The 20337-nt window shown below is 42.6% G+C and overlaps 2 protein-coding genes across 9 annotated transcripts; both read left to right on the plus strand.

The window, feature by feature from the left end:
- LOC129818771 (heterogeneous nuclear ribonucleoprotein K-like) lies at positions 1-10891 on the plus strand. 5 transcript variants are annotated; one of them, XM_055875002.1, is made up of 16 exons: positions 1-282; positions 2109-2218; positions 2527-2624; positions 2762-2818; positions 5493-5536; positions 6629-6701; positions 6829-6936; positions 7209-7337; positions 7583-7893; positions 8390-8443; positions 8904-8946; positions 9473-9488; positions 9688-9720; positions 9855-9922; positions 10153-10399; positions 10523-10891. In XM_055875002.1, exons 2-15 carry the CDS (start codon positions 2158-2160, stop codon positions 10354-10356), a joined length of 1299 nt encoding a protein of 432 aa, XP_055730977.1. In that variant the 5' UTR covers positions 1-282; positions 2109-2157; the 3' UTR covers positions 10357-10399; positions 10523-10891. The 5 variants fall into 5 exon arrangements, with proteins under 5 accessions (XP_055730977.1, XP_055730972.1, XP_055730976.1 ...); XM_055874997.1 differs by having other exon boundaries at positions 2-282; positions 6823-6936; XM_055875001.1 differs by having other exon boundaries at positions 2-282; positions 6823-6936; positions 8907-8946.
- Positions 10892-11327: 436 nt separating this feature from the next.
- Positions 11328-20045, plus strand: LOC129818770 (guanine nucleotide-binding protein G(q) subunit alpha-like). 4 transcript variants are annotated; one of them, XM_055874993.1, is made up of 9 exons: positions 11328-12908; positions 13146-13237; positions 13413-13595; positions 14373-14557; positions 15767-15918; positions 16222-16350; positions 16620-16749; positions 17653-17806; positions 18357-20045. In XM_055874993.1, the coding sequence occupies exons 1-9, from the start codon at positions 12775-12777 to the stop codon at positions 18545-18547; spliced, it is 1350 nt and encodes a 449-aa protein (XP_055730968.1). In that variant the 5' UTR covers positions 11328-12774; the 3' UTR covers positions 18548-20045. The 4 variants fall into 4 exon arrangements, with proteins under 4 accessions (XP_055730968.1, XP_055730971.1, XP_055730969.1 ...); XM_055874996.1 differs by lacking the exon at positions 13146-13237 and having other exon boundaries at positions 11328-13119; XM_055874994.1 differs by lacking the exon at positions 13146-13237.
- The last annotated feature ends 292 nt before the right edge of the window (positions 20046-20337 follow it).

Below are 20337 nucleotides of genomic sequence, written 5' to 3' on the forward strand. Positions count from 1 at the left end.
ATTAGCCATAGCCTAGGCTACTAAAACATTTGAAAACGAGTGGAAAAAATTATCAGAATTAGGCTGCCTGTCTAACGCAGCCCACATTTCTCTGAAGACGTGTTGATTTTGAAAGACAGCTGATTTATCCAATCTCGGCACAATATTTTGTTATCTCGAATCTGCACTCTCCAATCAGTGAAAGAAGACAGACGCCCTATTTTGCGGCCCGACTGTAATGGGAAGATTGTTCAACCAATTTAAGGACAAAAATTGGCTGTGAAGAACACGATTTGGCTGCAGGTTTGTTTCATATTAGTTTAGCTAAAAAAAATCTAAATAGGTTAGTGGTTCGCGTTCAATTATTTGAGGCTGTTTGTTAGTTAACGTTATTTATTTTACATTTTAATCGGTCAATGGGGAATGAAATCAGTTTTGGGCTCATTTGGGGACACGCCTCGAACTGTATCGCTAATATTAGCTAGCTAGGAGTCGAGCCTAGTTAATTTAGTTCCCAAACGTTTGCGGTTACCTCCGTTGAGAAAATTGTAGCTAACGTTGTCAGTCATTCCTCAAGCTAACGTTTAGCTATGCAAAACGGCCTTAGTTTTATACTGTTGTTGGCTAACTAGTGTGAATGAGCTAGCTTGCTAACTCGCCTAGCTACATAAAGCGCATGTAACGTTACACATATGGATTTAGCCAATAATCATAACTACCTGGTTAACGTTGTCTGACACTGTATTAGCTGGTTAACAGAAACATAACAGCTGACTTCTTGACAAAAAATGCGTTATATAACGCGTTACTGTAAATATGTTTGTGCAGAAGTAGCTAACTAGCTACTATAGGCCTTCAGAGCTACCTAGTAATCGAGTTGGGTAACAAGCTAACGTTACTAGCGAGATTACTTCCAGTGTTGCCACGCATTAGGTCATTGACTGGCTAACGTTAACTAGCTCGATAAATAGCTTGTCCACATCAGTATTAAGCATACGTTAACTTGCTAATGTCATCCCTTTCTTACACATTACACCCACACAAGTAGTAACGTATCTAGCTAGTTACAATGAGGTGGCAAACTACCCCCTAAAAAAATTCGGCCGACTGTACTGTGTTAATTTAATGACCCGTTAATATTACATTTAGCTATGTCATCAAGCGGAAAACACTCGTATTAAGGGCGGTTATTTGGGATGCTTACGTTAAATTACAGTATAGTAAGTACACTTGTGTATCCTGTGGCACAGCATTAATAGGAATTAAAGTAGCCTAAAGACCGGAAGATGGCGATAGTAAGTTGTGCCATCTTACCGTCCAAATGCATTGTATGCAGCCGCCAATACATTCATATCCTCTGTGGATAAAATAAAAAACGGGGGAAAATGTGTACTTTCCTTTCCATTTCCACCACCATGCTACTGGATTGGCTAAAAGCCAATGCTGGATGTTTTCAATCACGTTCAGCCAATCGGGTTTAAACCCAGACCAGGGGTTCAGTTCATTTTAAGCAAGCCTGTTGAGTTGGCAGCGTCGCATTAGTGGAAACCAAGACTGTTCTCAAGGCAGAACTGGCTGTAACTAGATATGTTTGAGTCCGGGACAATTTTAGTTAACCCTTTTCCTAACCATAAGCTAATCGTACCAACCTGCCACTAATTCTCCTAACCTGCTCCATAAGTTTTCCCTCACCTGCTATGAAAAGTAACTTCTGCTAGTCCAAACCAGCAGACCCACCCAGAGAGTCTTGGTTTCCACTAATGATACAGCACTGCATTAGGTTAGGGGTGGAAAAAACTGACTGCTGCAACTTGATTGGCTGAACGTGATACAGAACATTCAGGATTATAATTTAGGTAGGAGGAAATCAAAGCCTATGCTGTCTGAATTGAGAATGTTGTAGGTAAGAACCGGTCCACGAGGGATACGAATGTATTGCCGGCTGCATACAATGCATTTGGACGGTAAGATGACACGACTATCGCCATCTGCCAGCCTTTGGGATATCATTTTAGTTGTAAGCAGGGGCAAGGCAACAGGTTTGATTAGTGACAGGATTGGTGAAGTCTTGTCTGACATCCTCAGTCCTCAAGAGGCATAGTCTTATTTCCATTGTTGCCTCACTACAGCAGATCCACAGAGAGGAGCCTGTTCACGTTTCACCGCTGGTGCAAGACAATGGAGACAGAAATCGAGCAGCAGGAAGAAGAGACCACGTTCAGCAACACTGACACTAACGGTAAGACATGAAGGCTATTCTGTCAGTGCATTATCAGACATATCAACTATTGGAAAAAAGCAGTGTTGTCAATCTTTACAGAAGGGACTACTGGTATAGCCGCATGCTGGCACCATGATTGCATGTCAGATGGCCATTTTTTTTTGCTGTCCAAGTCACTGCTGTTTTGGGAGCAGTTCTGCCCAGTGTTGATCCAGGAAGGGGAGTGGTAGGGGCTGAACACATGCTGGGTAGATGCTGTCGCCTGGCTGGAACATGTATAGGGCACAGTGTAGCATCAGGCTAACGCTCCAGGTTTCTCCCTCCAGGTAAACGCCCTGCCGAGGACATGGACGAGGAGCAGGCCTTTAAGCGCTCTCGCAACACAGACGAGATGGTTGAGCTGCGGGTACTGCTGCAGAGCAAAGTAAGCCTGTCAACAGAAATGGGATTTTTGACCTATTCCTTTTAAAATCAGAAATTCCTGATAGTCTGCTGAATGATAGACATGGAACAATCTGACCCATTATTCTGTCCCTAAGTAAAACCCTCGTTTCCCCTCAGAATGCTGGAGCCGTTATCGGAAAGGGTGGCAAGAATATAAAAGCCTTACGCACAGACGTGAGTATACAGAATTGGCATCATCAAATATTTTCCCCCTCGATCAGGGTATTTGCTGTAAGCTATAATTATTAGGACTGAGAATTGCTAGGGACCTCAGGATACGATATCACAATACTTGGGTGCCAATACACTATGTATTGCGATTCTCATGATTGTCACAATTCTGTGTATTGCGATTGGACATTCCAAATGTATTATTGTTCACCATGTCTGCTGCAGAGACAAGGGGGAGCATAAGGACGAGTTTTGATCACTCAGGGAAATAAAGTTGCTGGCTTACTACAAAAAGATGGAGAACAAGCTATTGGATGAAATACCAGAGTTTTGGCACAGCAGACTAGCGTGAGCTAATGCTACCTACAGTAGCAAATAAATATGTACAATGCATTCAGAAAGTATTCAGACCCCTTGACTTCCATTGTTAGATTGCAGCCTTATTCTAAAATGGATTAACCCCCCACCCCCTCAAAATAACAAAGCATTTTTTTATTTTTATTTTTTTAAATGTTGACAAATTTAAACTGAAATCACATTTATATAATTATTCAGACCCTTCAGATCAGTACTTTGTTGAAGCAACTTTAGCAGCAATTACAGCCTTACGTCTTCTTGGGTATGACACTACAAGCTTGGCACACCTGTATTGTTGTCTTGGCTGTGTGCTTAGGGTCATTGTCCTGTTGGAAGGTGAATGTTCACCCCAGTCGGAGGTGCTTAGCGCTCTGGAGCAGGTTTTCATCAAGGATCTGTCTCACAGTCCCTGCTGCTGAAAAACATCCCCACAGCATGATGCTGCCACCCCCATGCTTCACCGTAGGGATAGTGCCAGGTTTCTTCCAGGTGTGATGCCTTTCATTCAGGCCAAAGAGTTCAATATTGGTTTCATCAGACCAGAGTCTTGTTTCTCATGTTCTGAGAGTCCTTTAGGAGCCTTTTGGCAAAATCCAAGCGGGCTGCCATGTGCCTTTTACTGAGGAGTGGCTTCCGTTTGGCCACTCCACTGTAAAGGCCTGATTGGTGGAGTGCTGCAGAGATGGCTGTCCTTCTGGAAGGTTCTCCCATGTCTGGACTCTGTAGTCAGTGACCATCGGGTTTTGGGTCACCTCCCTGACCAAGGCCCTTCTCCCCCGATTGCTCAATTTGGCCGGGCGGCAAGCTCTAGGTAGAGTCTTCGTGGTTTCAAACTTCTTCCATTTAAGAATGATGGAGGCCACTGTTCTTGGGGACCTTCAATGCTGCAGAATGTTTTCGGTAGCCTTCCCCAGATCTGTGCCTCGACACAATCCTGTCTTGGCGCTCTACAGACCATTTCTTCGACCTCATGGCTTGTTTTTTTCTCTGACATGCACTGTCAACTGTGGAACATTATATAGACAGGTGTGAGCCTTTCCAAATCATGTCCAATCAATTGAATTTACCACAGGTGGACTCCAATCAAGTTGTAGAAACATCTCAAGGATGATCAATGGAAACAGGATGCACCTGAGCTCAATTCCGAGTTTCATAGCAAAGGTTCTGAATATTTATGTAAATAAGATTTCTGTTTTTTATTTTTAATACATTTGCAAAAATGTCTAAACCTGTTTTCGCTTTGTCATTATGGGTATTGTGTGTTGATTGATACATTTTAGAATAAGTGTGTAACGTAACAATGTGGAACAAGTCAAGGGTTTTGAATACTTTCTGGGTGTACTGTATATGTATAAATATCATATTGTCCAAAAATATTGCGATATGTAACTATTGATTATTTTTCTCCCATCACTAATAATTGACGTTGTATACCTAACATTTTCATAGACATTATGGTATCCAGCAACCCCATTTCTAATGACAACCCTAACGAGCCCTATTACACAAACGTGATCCCTGTATTAAATGGTTTTCCCCTGATAAAGGTAATCTCCCATCTATAGACTGACTGTCATTGTTTGACTTGATTGGTCAAATGGTGCATGTCTGAACACTTGGAGGGACAACTACAGCTTTATTTTATACAGTAGTCAGATTCTCGCTTTCCCAAATGGCACATCTATAGGTTGGCTCATGTGGACAGACATGGTTTGGCTTGATTGGACCAGATTTGGGGTCGAGGGTGGGTGGGGCATTCTCATGGTTCAGATAAAAGGAAACGATTCTCCCTACTGAACTCTGAATGTGATTTCTAATGCCCCTTACGGCCCTGAAACTATACCGGACTGTGGCGATGTCCCTACAACTGGTGTCTCAAAGCCTGAGCGGACCTATAGTCTGTTACAACCTCTATAGCCATGCAGTCCATTTAGCTAACAGTGTGTTTGTTAGAGCTCAGTCTAGTCGCCGTTGTTCTTTTTTTATTTTTTATTTTTTTTAAGCAGTATAGTGATGGAGTATAGCGTGTATTCAATTAAAATGTATTCCTTCTCCCCCTCTTCCCTCTCCTTTACTTTTTTATTTTTGGCCACCTTCCTCCGTTGCCCATGTACTGGATCGACATGCCCCTCCTGCGTTGCCCACCTTGACGTTGGCCCAACCTCCGCCCCTGAACGCCCGCCCGCCCACCTGACACCCCGGTTGGCCCCGCCCCGCCCCGCCGCCCGCCCACAAACGTGCCCCTCCTTAAACGGGCACCTTACTTGACATCATGTGATTGAATGCCCTTGCCCAATGCCAACCTCCACGGCCAATGCAGTACAATGCCAGTGTATCAGTCCCTGACAGCAGTGGCCCAGAGCGGTATGTCCCACCAGTTATTGCCTCACTGCCTGATTAGAACAGAGAAACATGTCTTTGATAACCTGCCTTCTGTTTCATTTTAACATTTTTTACATATAGAACCCCTCCCCTTCCCCTTTTATCAGGAGACGTGTATTGTTCCATTGAATCTTTCTGTCTTCTCCCCCCACATTTAGGTATTTCCATTTAATTTGGACCTTTTTTAGTCACTATAAATGAAGTCACTTGTCCCGTACAGAGGGAGATTTAAAAAATAATAATCCTCCACTTTCAGTAGTTCATATTGAACTGTTGGATGTTTCCTTGCTGTGATATTATTCGTCTTGAACTGTGGAAAGGAAAGCCAATGATATTTCTCGCTCTGTCCTTCTGGCCCATCTTGCTCCCCCCTACCCCCTGCGCCCCTCCCCCACCCCACTGTTCTCAACATCACTGTTCATGATCTGAGCGCTCAAGCTCCGCCCACTCTGTCACTCATCACTGTCGTCTCTTTTTTTTCCCCCCCTTGTGCTGCATCTCCCTGTTTGGTTTCTCTCAGGCCCCCCCATCGGTCCAGACTGCCTGCCAAACCTCTCATTCCCCCCCTCGCTCCTGTCCGCCACCTAGTGGTTACCACTCGCATCCCCCACCCCCTGCTTTCTTTATTTGTTTCTGTTCTACCCCAGACCCCCTGTCACTATGAGAAGGTGTGCCGGTGGCACGATTGTGATGGCGAGTTTATTCTATATTTTTTAAAATTGCTGCACATGATGATTTAAAAGAAGGCTTCTCTCTCCCCCCTGACTGTGGCCAGCCTTGTGCCTCACGTTGTAATCTAACGCCCTGCCAAACCTGCCCCATTCCAATCTTCCTGTCTTTCTTTGTTGAATGTGAGATAAGCGAGTGCATGTCAAGTTGCTCGTATTTCAGTCCAGTGTTGGGAAAGCCAAAAGATGTACCGTATACAGCAGTCCTCTTCTTCCTTTGCTTTTTGTTTTTTAACTCTTTGTGTGACCTTCACGTGAGTGTTAAAGTAAGTTTTATTTTACTTCTGTTTTTTATTTTCTTTCTGTTTTGCCTCATTACCTTTGGCCACATGCCATTCCCTACCAGGATCCTGAGTGTGAGTGCAGATATTGACACTATTGGAGAGATTCTGCTGAAGATCATCCCTACTCTGGAAGAGGTGAGTCCCCCGTGGCCTCCAAAGACATACAGTACATGTGTAGGTTTGTATTTTTCCTGCTCCTCAGTCGAGAGTTAAAGGCCGTATTTGACCTGACTGATCTGTACCTGTTTTTTCCTAGTACCAGCATTATAACGGGATTGATTTTGACTGCGAGCTGCGTTTGCTGATCCATCAGAGTTTGGCCGGGGGAATCATCGGGGTGAAAGGTGCCAAGATAAAGGAGTTAAGAGAGGTAAGATCCTGTTGTCTGTCGTGTGTACACCACTGGTTTCAAAATGCTGACTTGACTCAGTCTGAAATGTAGAGTGCATGTGCTTGATCAGTCCTTAATCATTGTCGTTGTTGCCCACTTGTCCTTAGATGGCTATGGGGAGTGTATTGGAAGATGAATATTATTTAATGTTCAAAGCTGAAGGGTCAAACCCATTTTGAACATTTGGCATTGTGCGGAGTCTTCCTGTGTTGCGGGTGTATTTCATGCTGAGCTTCCTCTGTCTCCACCAGAACACCCAGACCACCATCAAGCTGTTCCAGGAGTGCTGTCCTCAGTCCACTGACCGTGTGGTTCTGGTTGGAGGGAAGCCAGACCGTGTTGTTGAATGCATCAAAGTTATCCTGGACTTGGTATCTGAGGTGGGTGAGAGTTCTGAGCCGGTGACCACAACACACTTCCCCATCACCAGTGTCTAAACATGGAAACTCACTGAAAGTCAGTCACTTATACTAGAATTGTACCGATTTATCAGCAGACAATTTTTTTGTTTGTTTTACCAATTCCATTTACAACAGTTGTGGACATTGTAGTCATTTCAGAGCTACATTTCTTCACAGGGCTACATACATGTAGCATCTCAATAGTATTATCCATCTTTCTGTAGGCTCCTATCAAAGGGCGCGCCCAGCCCTATGACCCCAACTTCTACGACGAGACGTATGACTACGGCGGCTTCACCATGATTTACGAAGAGCGGGGCCGGCGGCCCATGGGGGGCTTCCCCATGCGGGGCAGGGGGGGCTTTGAACGCATGCCCCCCGTCCGCGGGGGCCGACCTATGCCCCCCACCAGACGGGACTATGACGACATGAGCCCTCGTCGGGGACCGCCCCCTCCCTTGCCAGGTAGAGGAGGGCGTGGAGGGAGCCGGGCTCGAAACCTGCCCCTCCCCCCACCACCACCCCCAAGAGGAGGGTAAGGAGCTTAGCTTCCTTTTTGTTCTTTCATTGGATTGTTTGTTTATGGCTACCTCTTTTTATCACATTCACTTACTCAGTAAAAAAATTCTAACCGTGTACCTTCCCCTGTGTGTAAGTGTCACAGCTTCCCCATTACTGTTAGTCATAGCCTAGTGGCGGCAGGGTAGCCTAGTGGTTAGAGCGTTGGACTAGTAACCGAAAGGTTACAAGTTCAAATCCCCGAGCTGACAAGGTACAAATCTGTCGTTCTGCCCCTGAACAGGCAGTTAACCCACTGTTCCTAGGCCGTCATTGAAAATAAGAATTTGTTCTTAACTGACTTGCCTAGTTAAATAAAGGTAAAATAAATAAAAAAATACATAATCTCAGGGATTTCTCCTATGTTAACGCGATCAAATGGACCCAAGTCATACTGTTAGACTAATCCTTAAAGTAATCTTTTATGACACAGTTCCACTGAGTCATGTTTCCCGTGTTGTGTTTGTTTGCAGAGGGGACCGGTTCTCCCACCAGAGTTATCACGGCAACATGGACGACAGACCAAAGTAAGTAATTTGTGTAAAAGGAAACAACTGCAGAGTGGTTAGGGTGAAACTTCTCCACTTCTCCAAATCCCCATAGTTTTTTGGAGAATGGAGCTCTCGGCTGTGGAGTTGAAAATGTTGGGTTTACTCTTCTGTTGATTTAATGGGCGTCAATATGGTTTTAACCATGGCACAGTAGCTATTCTGTCAACATGACCTCGTATCCTATAAGTGGATGACTATATGAACACCACGTCTGTATCGGTGTCCACTTATGGATACTGATTCCAAAACAAGTTGTTGTGGCTCTTCACACTCTCGGGTGGCTAAACGACAAGCCAAGAAGGACTTGTCACACTTGTGTTGTATAGACTTGTCAGCCCGTTGGTTTGGGGGACACTGTCTGTCCACTGAAGGTGGTAAACTGAACCCTCTCCATCTCATGCCATGTTAACCCTGATAACCTCCCATCTTATCTAAGCAGCGACAGGAGAGGAAGACCAGGAGACCGCTACAACAGCATGGTGAGTGACCTCAGCATTTATGTGTTTGGATAAGGGTTTAAGCATGGTAGAGCGAGTTAGTCTGTCAATTGCCTGGTGTTATAATAGTAGGCAAGTCGACACAGTTTGGATTGTCGTAGCTACTCTACTTATGGAAATGGATTGGTATTGTTTTCCTGTTCTAGTGAAAGCACTGTGGTTTGGACACTGTGGCGCTGCTCTTCAACGAGCGAGCGCACTGGTTAGGCCTCTTGTTGCCTGGCAACAGTTGTCTCCTTGGTTACCAAGGAGCAGCTGAGTACATAGTCTGGAGCTGCTAAACTAACAAATGAACTTGAGGTGAAACCAAAGCGATTTCCGGGCAGGGTTGGTAGGGTCGTACCAATAATGTACATAGTCGAAAATGAATAGGGCAGCTAAGATTCATATGCGCAAATTATGGAGCACAATCTTAAATGTAAACCAGTATTGACTTGATGTAGGTTTCAGTGTTGTAATAAGCTTCTCATTTTGTCTTTCTCTCTTCCCCATGTCCTGCTGAATACAGAGTGGTGGATATGGTGGTGAGTCTCCTCTCTTCCACATTTACTTTTGGTCACGGTAGTCTCTACCCTGTTTGAATGTCTCTTAGGTCGGGGTAAAGACCTTTCTGTCCAGTAAGCACCACCAGCTCTCCCCCTGTCCTTTGTCACCCTGTTGGTCTATGTAGTCTGTCAGCCACAATGTGACGTATTGTTATTCTTTTCCTCCATCTTTTCAAAGACAACAATTCCTCGTGGGAGCCCTTTCAGTCTGGTGAGTGCAAATGGATCACATTTGTATCATGTCTCATTTTGTTGCTTCTGTATTTTGTTGTTGTCGTTTTATAAAGGGATGACTTTCCCCACAACAGTGGATAAATTCTAAATGATATCTCTTGGTCTCTCCAGGTGGCCGAGGGTCATACAGTGACATCGGGGGTCCTGTCATCACAACACAAGTGACCATCCCCAAAGATGTGAGTAACAGATCAAATAGCAGTCCCCAAGCATAATCTTACCACCACACACACACACTTCCATAAAATATGTACTGGAGAAAAAAAGAGTTAAGATTATTTCCGATTGATCAGAAACTCCCCACATAAGCCTCTATTCATACATCTTTGAAATTGCCCCCTATACCCGGTTGTCATTGTGCCAATCACATTGTTGGGGAAAAGTAACCCTGGCTCCTCACTTGTCGTAGCTGGCCGGCTCCATCATCGGGAAGGGCGGCCAGCGGATCAAGCAGATCCGTCACGAGTCGGGAGCGTCCATCAAGATAGACGAGCCACTAGAGGGCTCAGAGGACCGCATCATCACCATCAATGGAACACAGGACCAGATCCAGAACGCCCAGTATCTACTGCAGAACAGGCACGTGCTAGCACCCTTTCCTCTTCTCCGGTGAACGCAGTATGGTGGAAACCTATTCAACTCGTCACCTATCAGTGGTAATCAAGGAAGAAGAAAAAAATAGTTGTTCATGACTAATTGAAATGAAATTGAACATAATGGACTTCTAGAAATGATTCCTGGGGTTCCTTTATTCACTTTTCCACTGTTTTGTGTTGCAGTGTGAAGCAGTACTCTGGTCGGTTCTTCTAAACAGGGAAGTGGAGTGGAGCCAAACTGCCATGCCCATTCTCTCCCTCAGAGCCAACATTCCCCTGCTTTGGGTAGATGTGCTCTCCCCCGGTCATTTAACACACTTTTAATTAGAAGAAGTTTGGAAATTCTCTCAAAGCTGTCGAATGAATCCCTGTTATTTTTTGCGCTGCTTGTTTTTTGTTTTTTTTTCTGGATTCTTGTGCTGTTCTGTACTTGGAGTAAACTCATGTGTTCTCTCTCCGCCTCCCCTGAGCCACTCCTCCCCCAGTCAGTACAGCATGCAGAATGGAATCTTGTTTTGTAAGGAACATTTTATGATTAAAAAAATAAATGTAGGTTCTTTTTGCTTATTTTTTTTTTTAACTGAAAGACTAGGTGCTGTATAAAAACTGAAATATACAGTAATCATTTCATAGGATGAATAAGTGCTAAGATTGTTTTATTTTGTTGGTAGACTGATGGGGCCAAAAGGAAAAGTACTGTTGATTTTAATTTGAGTTTAGTTTTCTACCTGATTTCAGATGTCACTACAAGCCACTCATAGGGATGGACATGATGTAACTCATGCATACATAATAATTGACATTCTGATCCATTTAGACTTGCTTTTGTGTCAGTTTGTAAGCATTTGTTATATTTTAGATGGGATCTTTGTAGACGCCAGTCAGTTTGCAAGGGGAATGTAGCCTTTCTGTCCTTTTGAGTGGCATGTTCGCTCTACCCCTGTCTGTAGTATCTGCTGGAAGTCTGAGTAATAAAATCTGTACCACCTTTTACTAAAAGTGTGGTGGAGGGCAGGCATTTTCAATTATGATATGTAGGGCTAACGCATAATTACCAATGAACTGTTTATTTGCTAGTCGAAACTTGGACATTTCCGACTTGCTGATTCTTTGAACGCTGCACGTGTATAACTACAACCAGTTAGCAAGTCTGACATTTCCTAATTCCGACTAACACTTCAATGCAGCATAAGATTAATATGAAACAATGTGACATCAAATTTAAGTTCTGTATGGTCAACATACAGTAGGCAATAACATGTAGCCTAATGAAACATTTAAGATTGGTAAAATTAGCCCATAGGCCTATTCGTAAATCCAATATATATGTAGGTAGTGGACTGCCCACCGTTTTTATTTGGCAGCTAGGTTTCCATCCAATTGGCGACAGATTTTCATGTCAATATTCTAAAATCCGCATAAAAACAATTTTCCCCACCTGAGACATTTCCATGATATTGACCTGTTGCGGATAAAAAGGCTGTGCGTGATGACGTACTGCACATAACTTTTTGCCAATGTACAGAATACAAGTTCAATGGGTTTCTCTACTGATGGTTTGCGTTGTAAACCTATTGCGAATGCGCACTTTGGTCTTGCCACATGCAAAGCGCATGTGGCAAGACCAAAGTGCGCATACATAATAGAGTTTAATCAACAGCTAGCAAATATGGTGCGGGTAGGATAGCCTACATGAGAATATTATATATATTCAAAAGGCAGCCAAGCGTCGATCTTGTCTCCAGAATAAGATGCTCGATATTTATTGGAAAGTAGCATCGATCACCGCGTGCACTTTCACCACCTTGTGAAGTTAAAACTTATCTGTAACTTAATCTGTAGCCTAAAAACAGATTTTTTTCAGAGTCGTAGTGGGAGGACCACACAACATATCGTATAACTAAGTTTACTTCGATATGATTCGTATTTCAATATTTTCGCATAAAGCCAAGGCGTTTCCATCGCCATTTCTCGCATCATTCATTTTATCGACCGTCTGGTGTGTGTTGTCGACATTTGGAAAGTTTACCGACAAATGTGTTGGTATCCGGCCTATCGTGAAATGTTTTATCAGACATACTTTACACTCGTAAAATTGTTGGATGGTAACTTGGTTATAGTAACGTGCTGGCGCGACATGCCCTCATGAGTCTTTCCCATCTAAACACGCCCTCTCCTAACGTCACATGGATCGAGGCTTGAGTGTAGTTGCGTTACGCCAGCACAACACGGCAGCAATAATGGATAGAATTGTGTCAAAATAAGAGTCCTCTACTACGAGAGACTGTCCGACCCTCCCTCACTCTAATGGGCCCACACTTTTTACATTTGGTGAAGATGATTACGATGTAGATTAGCACGATGTGGGAAAATGCAAATAAAGACTAGGATGAGTGATGAAGTTGAAGAAGAATAAAGAGGGTGGATGAAGAAAAATGTTTTACATGTACTTTTCTGTGTGGAGCACTTTTATTTGGAAGGCTCTTGCCTTTTTGCTGCTAGGTTCACATAGGTTACAGAGTAGCCTGTATTCTGTACATAATGAAATTACAAGATTGGACAAGCAAAGGTGAGAATAGAAAAAATGGAGCAAAGTTAAGCAGACTATTTTCAATGAAGACAAATTCAAACGCACCATATTGTGGCATGAGATATTTTTTTTATATTCCCGTGCAATAATGGAATTTAGTTTTTTATACATTTGTGGCGATATGGAGTTAAAGTCCGCCATATTCACTCACCACGCCCGGAGTTCAACATTTGGATGTGAAGATGTGCTGGTATTTAATTATTCATTCTTCCACAGATTGACTGCTACCCAATTTGGCTGCTACTGCATTTCTTTGGAGGACCGCAGTTTATATAAAAAGAAAACAACGTGGTCTATTTCTGCCAAAGGTTTAAAAAAAAAAAAACATCTGGGAATTGCATTTGCGTTATTATTTCGCTTGGCTTTTAATGCCTAGTCTGTACGGCACTGTACTGAAAATTCAGCCTGAGCTGAGGGAAGTATTTTTAGAAATATAAATATCTTTAAAAATTATAATTGTTTTCTTTCACTTTGGGAATATAGGTTTACCTCTTCGACCCAAAAGTAGCCAAAGTGTTTTCAAGGGAGTCATGACTTTGAACTCCGTAGGGGCCTGTTGCCTCAGCGAAGAAGGAAAGGAGGCTCGGCGGATCAACGACGAGATCGAAAGGCAGCTTCGCCGGGACAAGAAAGACTCGAACCGCGAATTCAAGCTGTTGCTTCTCGGTAAACTAATTTCTGAATCCCACTCAAAGCACTGATACGACATTGAATCATTGTTTCATTGTATGACTATCATTGTTACACGGTTAGCTCTGTTATTTCAATGTACACGCCTATAATAAACATGGCAATTTGAACTTATATTCAAATTAGATATTGCCAAGAAAACAATGTTTATTGTTGTGCATTGTTTTTTGTACTCTTTGATGTTTATATAACATGAATATGTTCACACAACCAGCTCACAACTGTCAGCTTGCTGGAAGTAAAATAAATGATAACTCAATGAAAGATGGTTGACAGCAAACGGGCCAATGTAGTTGCAACTAAGGAAGTGTTACAATTGCTACAATAAACACTAGGTTGTTTAAAATTGCAGAGGGGACACACATTTCTTAGAAATCATCAAATCTTGTCATGGATCACCACCCATTTAAATGAGTAGATCAGAAATCTATTCCAGTGACATACTGTACATACAATGCACACACAGTAGCCAAACCCTCGGACACTTTTGTATCAACATTTAATGGCCAACACAGTCCCTCTCTTCCGTAGCATGTGACGAATTGCAATTGCTTTAATCTAAATTTCACTTATTCATGAAATTGACAATATAAAGATGACACTATTATAAGCTTAAAATGTGCCTCACCTTCATCAGCAACCTCCGGCTACTGTGTGGGTTAGTGAGAAGAGAGCCACTGCACACATGAATGGTGTTTAAAAGTAGGGATTTAAAAGTGAAACAGTTAATCTCCGAGCTTTTTTTCTCCCCAGGGACTGGTGAGAGTGGGAAGAGTACCTTCATCAAGCAGATGAGGATCATCCATGGGACGGGCTACTCCGAGGACGACAAGCGAGGCTTCACCAAGCTGGTGTACCAGAACATCTTCACCGCCATGCAGACCATGGTCCATGCTATGGAAACCCTGCAGATCCCCTACAAGTGTGAAGGCAACCAGGTAACCCTTTTGTTGTTTAATCTATACCGACTTTGCCTGTTTATTGTCAACATTTGGTGTTGGTCGCCCACAAGTCTGTTGGTGAGGAGTTTTTGCACCATAATACATTTTATCGACCTGTGATTTTTTCCACACCTTGTAATCTCACCTAGAAAAACTATGAGCATTAGTCATAGCCTCTAGTCTAGAGCAGGGATATTCAACCTCGGGTCTGCGGACCACTAGGTGTCTGCGGAGGTACTGCATGAGGTCCCAAAAATAAAAACATAAAAAAGTATATTCCCCCCAAAGTTTTTATGAATATCGCTAGCAATCACATAATAAACACATTTTGAATTACATACCTACAGTATAAAATAGTCTCCTATTTTATTTCTAATGATGTTAACTTTAGTTCTCAATTCCTAATATTGAGCGAATTACATTCATTGGAGCTATTTACACTCACTGGAGTACCTGACATAGGCTGTTAAAAAGTACCCGTGAGCACCAGTCGCTGCAAAATAATGAATAACTATCTTCCAAGTCTATTCGTTTAGAAATGTTGATTAATTCTCCTTGCCATTATCATTCACCTTATGATAAGACATGAAACATATTTCTAACGTATGATGGGGGTCCCTGGGCCACCGGTTTGGCTGGAGGGGAGTGCCTGGGCAAGAAAAGGTTGAAGACCCCTCGTCTGGGGGCTTTCTTGGCAGGTCACATTGTCAGAAAAAACTCCCGACCCTAGCTGTAATGGCTAGGCCCATGTTTGTACAGACCTTTCATTTGTTTTTCGAGGCTCAGTGAGGCTTGTAGTAAGGGGTTAGGTGATGTCATTATGATATATGTAAATTTGTTTACTTTCTGCCTAGCTGATGATGTCATTAGTTACTGAGCAGGATGACAGACAAGGTCTTGTAAAAGGTACACGTCGTTGACTGTTGGCCCACACATAAAGTAGGGAATCTCCATGAGAGAGACAAATATACTTTGCTGACCTTTCTATCCCGCAAAACCTCCATATAATAATCATACAAATTCACTGCTATGTGCTGCCTGCCTCACACTAACACCCATTTAAATTCTAGATAGGTTTGGGGCCAAGCTAACACAATCCCTTGCCTGCCATTTACAAGAATGTGATCACTCAGATAAATGCCTCTCTACGTTTCTCAAGTAATGATCTCTTTCCCCTTCTCTTTGTCTTTCTCTCACCTTTTTCAGGGCCATGCAAATATTGTCATTGAAGTGGACGTGGAGAAGATCACGTTTACAAATCCGTACATTGACGCCATTAAGAGTCTATGGAATGACCCAGGGATCCAGGAATGCTATGATCGGAAGAGGGAATACCAGCTCTCAGACTCTGCCAAATAGTGAGTAAAGCAGTCACCATTACCAGCCTTTAGTCTAGATTGCCAAATAGTGACTAGATACAGAGACCAGTAAATAACCACTCCCTAACTCTTGCCAAATAGTTTCCACTGTGTCCAATACCAGTTATGTTAAGAAACATCTCATTTTCATACATAACAGGCTGTGCAGATTTAGGTAAGCAAGGAAGAGGTCCATTACGTATCTTATGACCTGTGTGTTTTTCTGAGAAGTGATATAATGAGTAACAGAACTGTAAACAGAATAATAATGATACTAACCCCATCCCTCTCATGACCTTTCAGCTACCTGAATTCACTGGACCGTATAGCTGAGTCATCTTATGTGCCGACCCAGCAGGATGTGCTCAGGGTCCGGGTCCCCACCACAGGCATCATCGAGTACCCCTTTGACCTCCAGAGTGTGGTCTTCAGGTAAGCATCCACATAGCCTACTACTGTCTCCCTGTCTGGTGAACACAAGTAATCAAGATTATCCTAGAAGATTAAACTGTTATCAGAGGCATCATTTTGATTTACTCAAATACAAATTGACATTGTTCCATGCTTTACAGTTCAGTACATAGTAATGACATTTTAATAACTCATCATAACCCATTAGAAAAAGAGTTTACTCTTTATTCTCTATACCTGCTTGTTGAGCGTTTCCCCTAAACATCATCGTGCTGTGCTGCTGTTCTCAGGATGGTGGATGTGGGTGGCCAGAGGTCCGAGAGACGGAAATGGATACACTGCTTTGAGAATGTCACCTCCATCATGTTCCTGGTGGCTCTCAGTGAATATGACCAGGTCCTGGTAGAGTCTGACAATGAGGTGAGTTTGGCCATTGCGGTTTTCAACAGTCCAAAGCATTGATGTTCTTAGAGGACATTGTATCAGTCCACGGCAGCCATGTTGGAGCCTCCATGGATAATGCTGACCAATGACATTCCGCAAAATATTGACCATTTTAAACTGTGCTAACCAACTGTACTGCTTGAACTCATGAATGGGTAGATGGACTGCTAAGAGGCAGAACCATGACATCTTACTAGAAAGTTGGCCAAACTCTCTGCCTCTTGCTATCTCTCTATGACTGGCTCTGTTCTAGTGGAGGAGAGGATCAACCGAGAAAGACAATCAACCAGTCAGTCCGAACACAGAGGCACATTGTTCCAGCGCTAATGTTTAATAAGCGCAAACCTGTTATGTGAAGATGACCCAGACCCCCCCCCCCCCCCCAGCTGATCTCCATTCATACTCATTCATAGGGTTGGAGTTGGACCTTGCCTGCTCCCAGATCTCTACTTCAGCCAACCCCTCCGATTGTTGTTGCACGACAACTCCAATAGTTGTAGGAGTTGGCTAAATGCACATACAGATCTGGGACCAGCCTACGTGTTCTCGGAGATTTTTTGTTGACGAGAATACCCTTCGCACTGTTTGAAAGTATTTTTTTGTTGTAACACACCTGCTACTTAAACTGGACTTTGACCAACTCAGGGTTTGTGCTCAGTGTTCACCTGTAGGGGGAGCCCTTCAGTCACTAATAATTATTGGAACACACTCAAAGCGTTGCACAGTATTTGCATCATGCACAATCACTGCAAAGTAATTGTCCACACTGACTGTGTAGATCAGTGGGTCCAACACACCCTTGATGGAATAAGAAAAAAAACGAGTTCAAATACCAGTAGTCTCTTTAACATTGTGTGTGTGTTCATTTTCTTTACACAGAATCGAATGGAGGAAAGCAAAGCATTGTTCAGGACAATAATAACCTACCCATGGTTTAAAGATTCCTCAATCATACTATTCTTAAATAAGATTGACTTATTGCAGGAGAAAATCTTGTTCTCACATCTGGTGGATTACTTCCCTGAATATGATGGTAAGAAGTCCTTATTTTCATGGACCTAATGACAAAATGACAAGCGCTTCATTTGCATGGACCAGCTAAATGTGATCATAAGCTACCAATGCAAAATGGATTAGCATTCAGTGATTGTATTACTGATATAGTGTATAAATAAAAACACCTGCAATAAACCCTATTAATAGCATACTCACCATAAATAAAGTATTGTATATACGATGTAGCCGTCTAACACCATTTACATGACCTTGCCCCTTATGGCCTATAATCGATCCTTGAAGGTGCAATTTGCAACCTATTTGTCCCCTGTGGCCACAGAAGGACATTCACAAACAATCATGGTTAAACCTCAAACAGCACACACACTGTTCCAGTTAAGGCAATCGGTGGGCAGTACACTTTCAAAGACCATCCTCTTCAGTCCTGTTGAGCCAATACCTTGTTCCATTAACCGGAAATGAAACAATATTTAATATGTATCGCTTTAGACCGATATAACAGTAAAAAAAAAAAAGCATCTGTCATAATTTCATGAATCATAACTAATCGTATCTCCTCCTCTCAGGACCCCAGCAGGACCCACAGGCAGGAAGAGAATTCATCTTGAAGATGTTTCTGAACCTGAATCCAGATAGCGATAAAATCATCTATTCCCACTTCACCTGTGCCACCGACACGGAGAACATTCGATTTGTCTTCGCCGCTGTCAAGGACTTCATCCTGCAGCTGAATCTAAAGGAGTACAACCTGGTTTAAAGACTCCAGCCGACAGCAGTTACAGACTTTTAATGCAATCTGCTCCAACAGCTGCAGCCAGAGACCAGGGCCCGGAGCCATAGTACAAACTTCTTCAGTACGTTGAAACCCTACTACCCACAATGGGAGTTGAAGACTGCATCTACAGAGCATTTCCATAAATGGCTGGATTATTACCAATGGAATTCAACTGCTCACTAGTGCATTTTGTTTTAAATGGGCATCTTTGATTTTGTTCACGAGGTGTGTCATGATGATGAATAATACTGTGCCTTTTTGAGGAAAGATGATTCTGGTGTACATTGAGAGTTATTAGGAACTCTTTGTAAATCATTCAAAACACATTATAACAGCGTAAACACACTTCAGATGAGAGTTAAAGTGCTTTGAAGTGCCACCTGTCTCTCTGAGGACTGTTGACCCATGGCTCTCTTGTCAGAGAATGTCTGGTTGACATTTAGATAACTGCTATGCAGCTCTACACCTTATATCCTCCAGCGGGTCACAGTCGCAGTCTATACATTGTTTACGTATTTAAATGAGTACCGTAGTCATTCTCTGGGTCAGAGGATAGAATAAACAATCATAATCATCACCTAGGACGCGTAACCTAGCATACAGGTATTATTTGCACAATTGACACATTTTGTTGTTTTTCTATTGGTGTATACATTGTAAGTGGGGCTTATGTGTTGCCAAAATAGTATTACCTCTATTGACTGAATAACCTGTACTGAAGTGTGAAATCTGAAGCTGTACCACCACATTTTTAGCTGAAATGTGTTTGACTATCAACACTTTGCAGTTGTAATACTGTACACGTCAACTACCAGTGTTTATAACATAACTATATTTGCCCCCAGAGCATCATGATACTGTTCCTCATCTAATAAGGGAATGTTATCCACTTAGACAAGGTCTATCGTTGATCCGTAACATTGCCTTTTGTCGGTCCTTTGTACTCTCCGTGGAGATGTACTGTATTGCTTTGGCACCGTTTCAGTTCAGGGACGACTTTGATTAGCATTATTGAGTCACTCTGGTTTCAAGATCATTTGTGAAAAGGGCTGAAAATGATTCCCCATATTGTGTGTGTGTCTCTCTCTCTCTCTCTCTCTCTCTATATATATATATTGCACTTTGTAAATACAAACTGGTACAGTGACTTCCTGTGTGTTCTCTTGTTTCAAGGCCCTGTAAAATGAAAAGTGTTGTAATTCTTACCTGCTGAATGAGAACGTTGGGTCCAATGACCTGCTTTGAACACAGGCGTTCATTTCTTGAATCATATTTATATATGTAATATGAGAGTACAAATAAATCCTAATCAGAGGGTACTCTGCACTATTTAATTTGTGTCAATCAATCTGTCGTTACGTGCCATTTTTAAAGTCTGTTGAAAATAAAGCATATATATTTTGCTTTTTTGCCAAATTATTTTTGGAGCAATGTACATGTTTTGAAGTTGTGATGGAATAAATCATTCCAATTTACGCAACATCTTTCTCTGTGCTTTTTTTGTGTGATGATTGCCACAGAATCTATGGCATAGAGGGAATGCCATAGATGGTGTTGGAGGATTACACTGCCACTCATTGTTTGTCATGGGTTTTAATGTCTGTCTGCCTTCTCTCCCAGCTCATCTGTGAGAGTTAATGCTCTCTAATCCTTTCAGTGATATCCATCTGGTCAAAGACAGCATGGCTGCAGGGAGAAATCTACTGCTACTGATTTAGAGAGCATATTTGCTGTTGTGGATACAATGTGGTTCACATTGACAAGGACATGAG

This window comes from Salvelinus fontinalis, chromosome 21 (genome assembly GCF_029448725.1).
Source record: "Salvelinus fontinalis isolate EN_2023a chromosome 21, ASM2944872v1, whole genome shotgun sequence".
NCBI lineage: Eukaryota > Metazoa > Chordata > Actinopteri > Salmoniformes > Salmonidae > Salvelinus > Salvelinus fontinalis.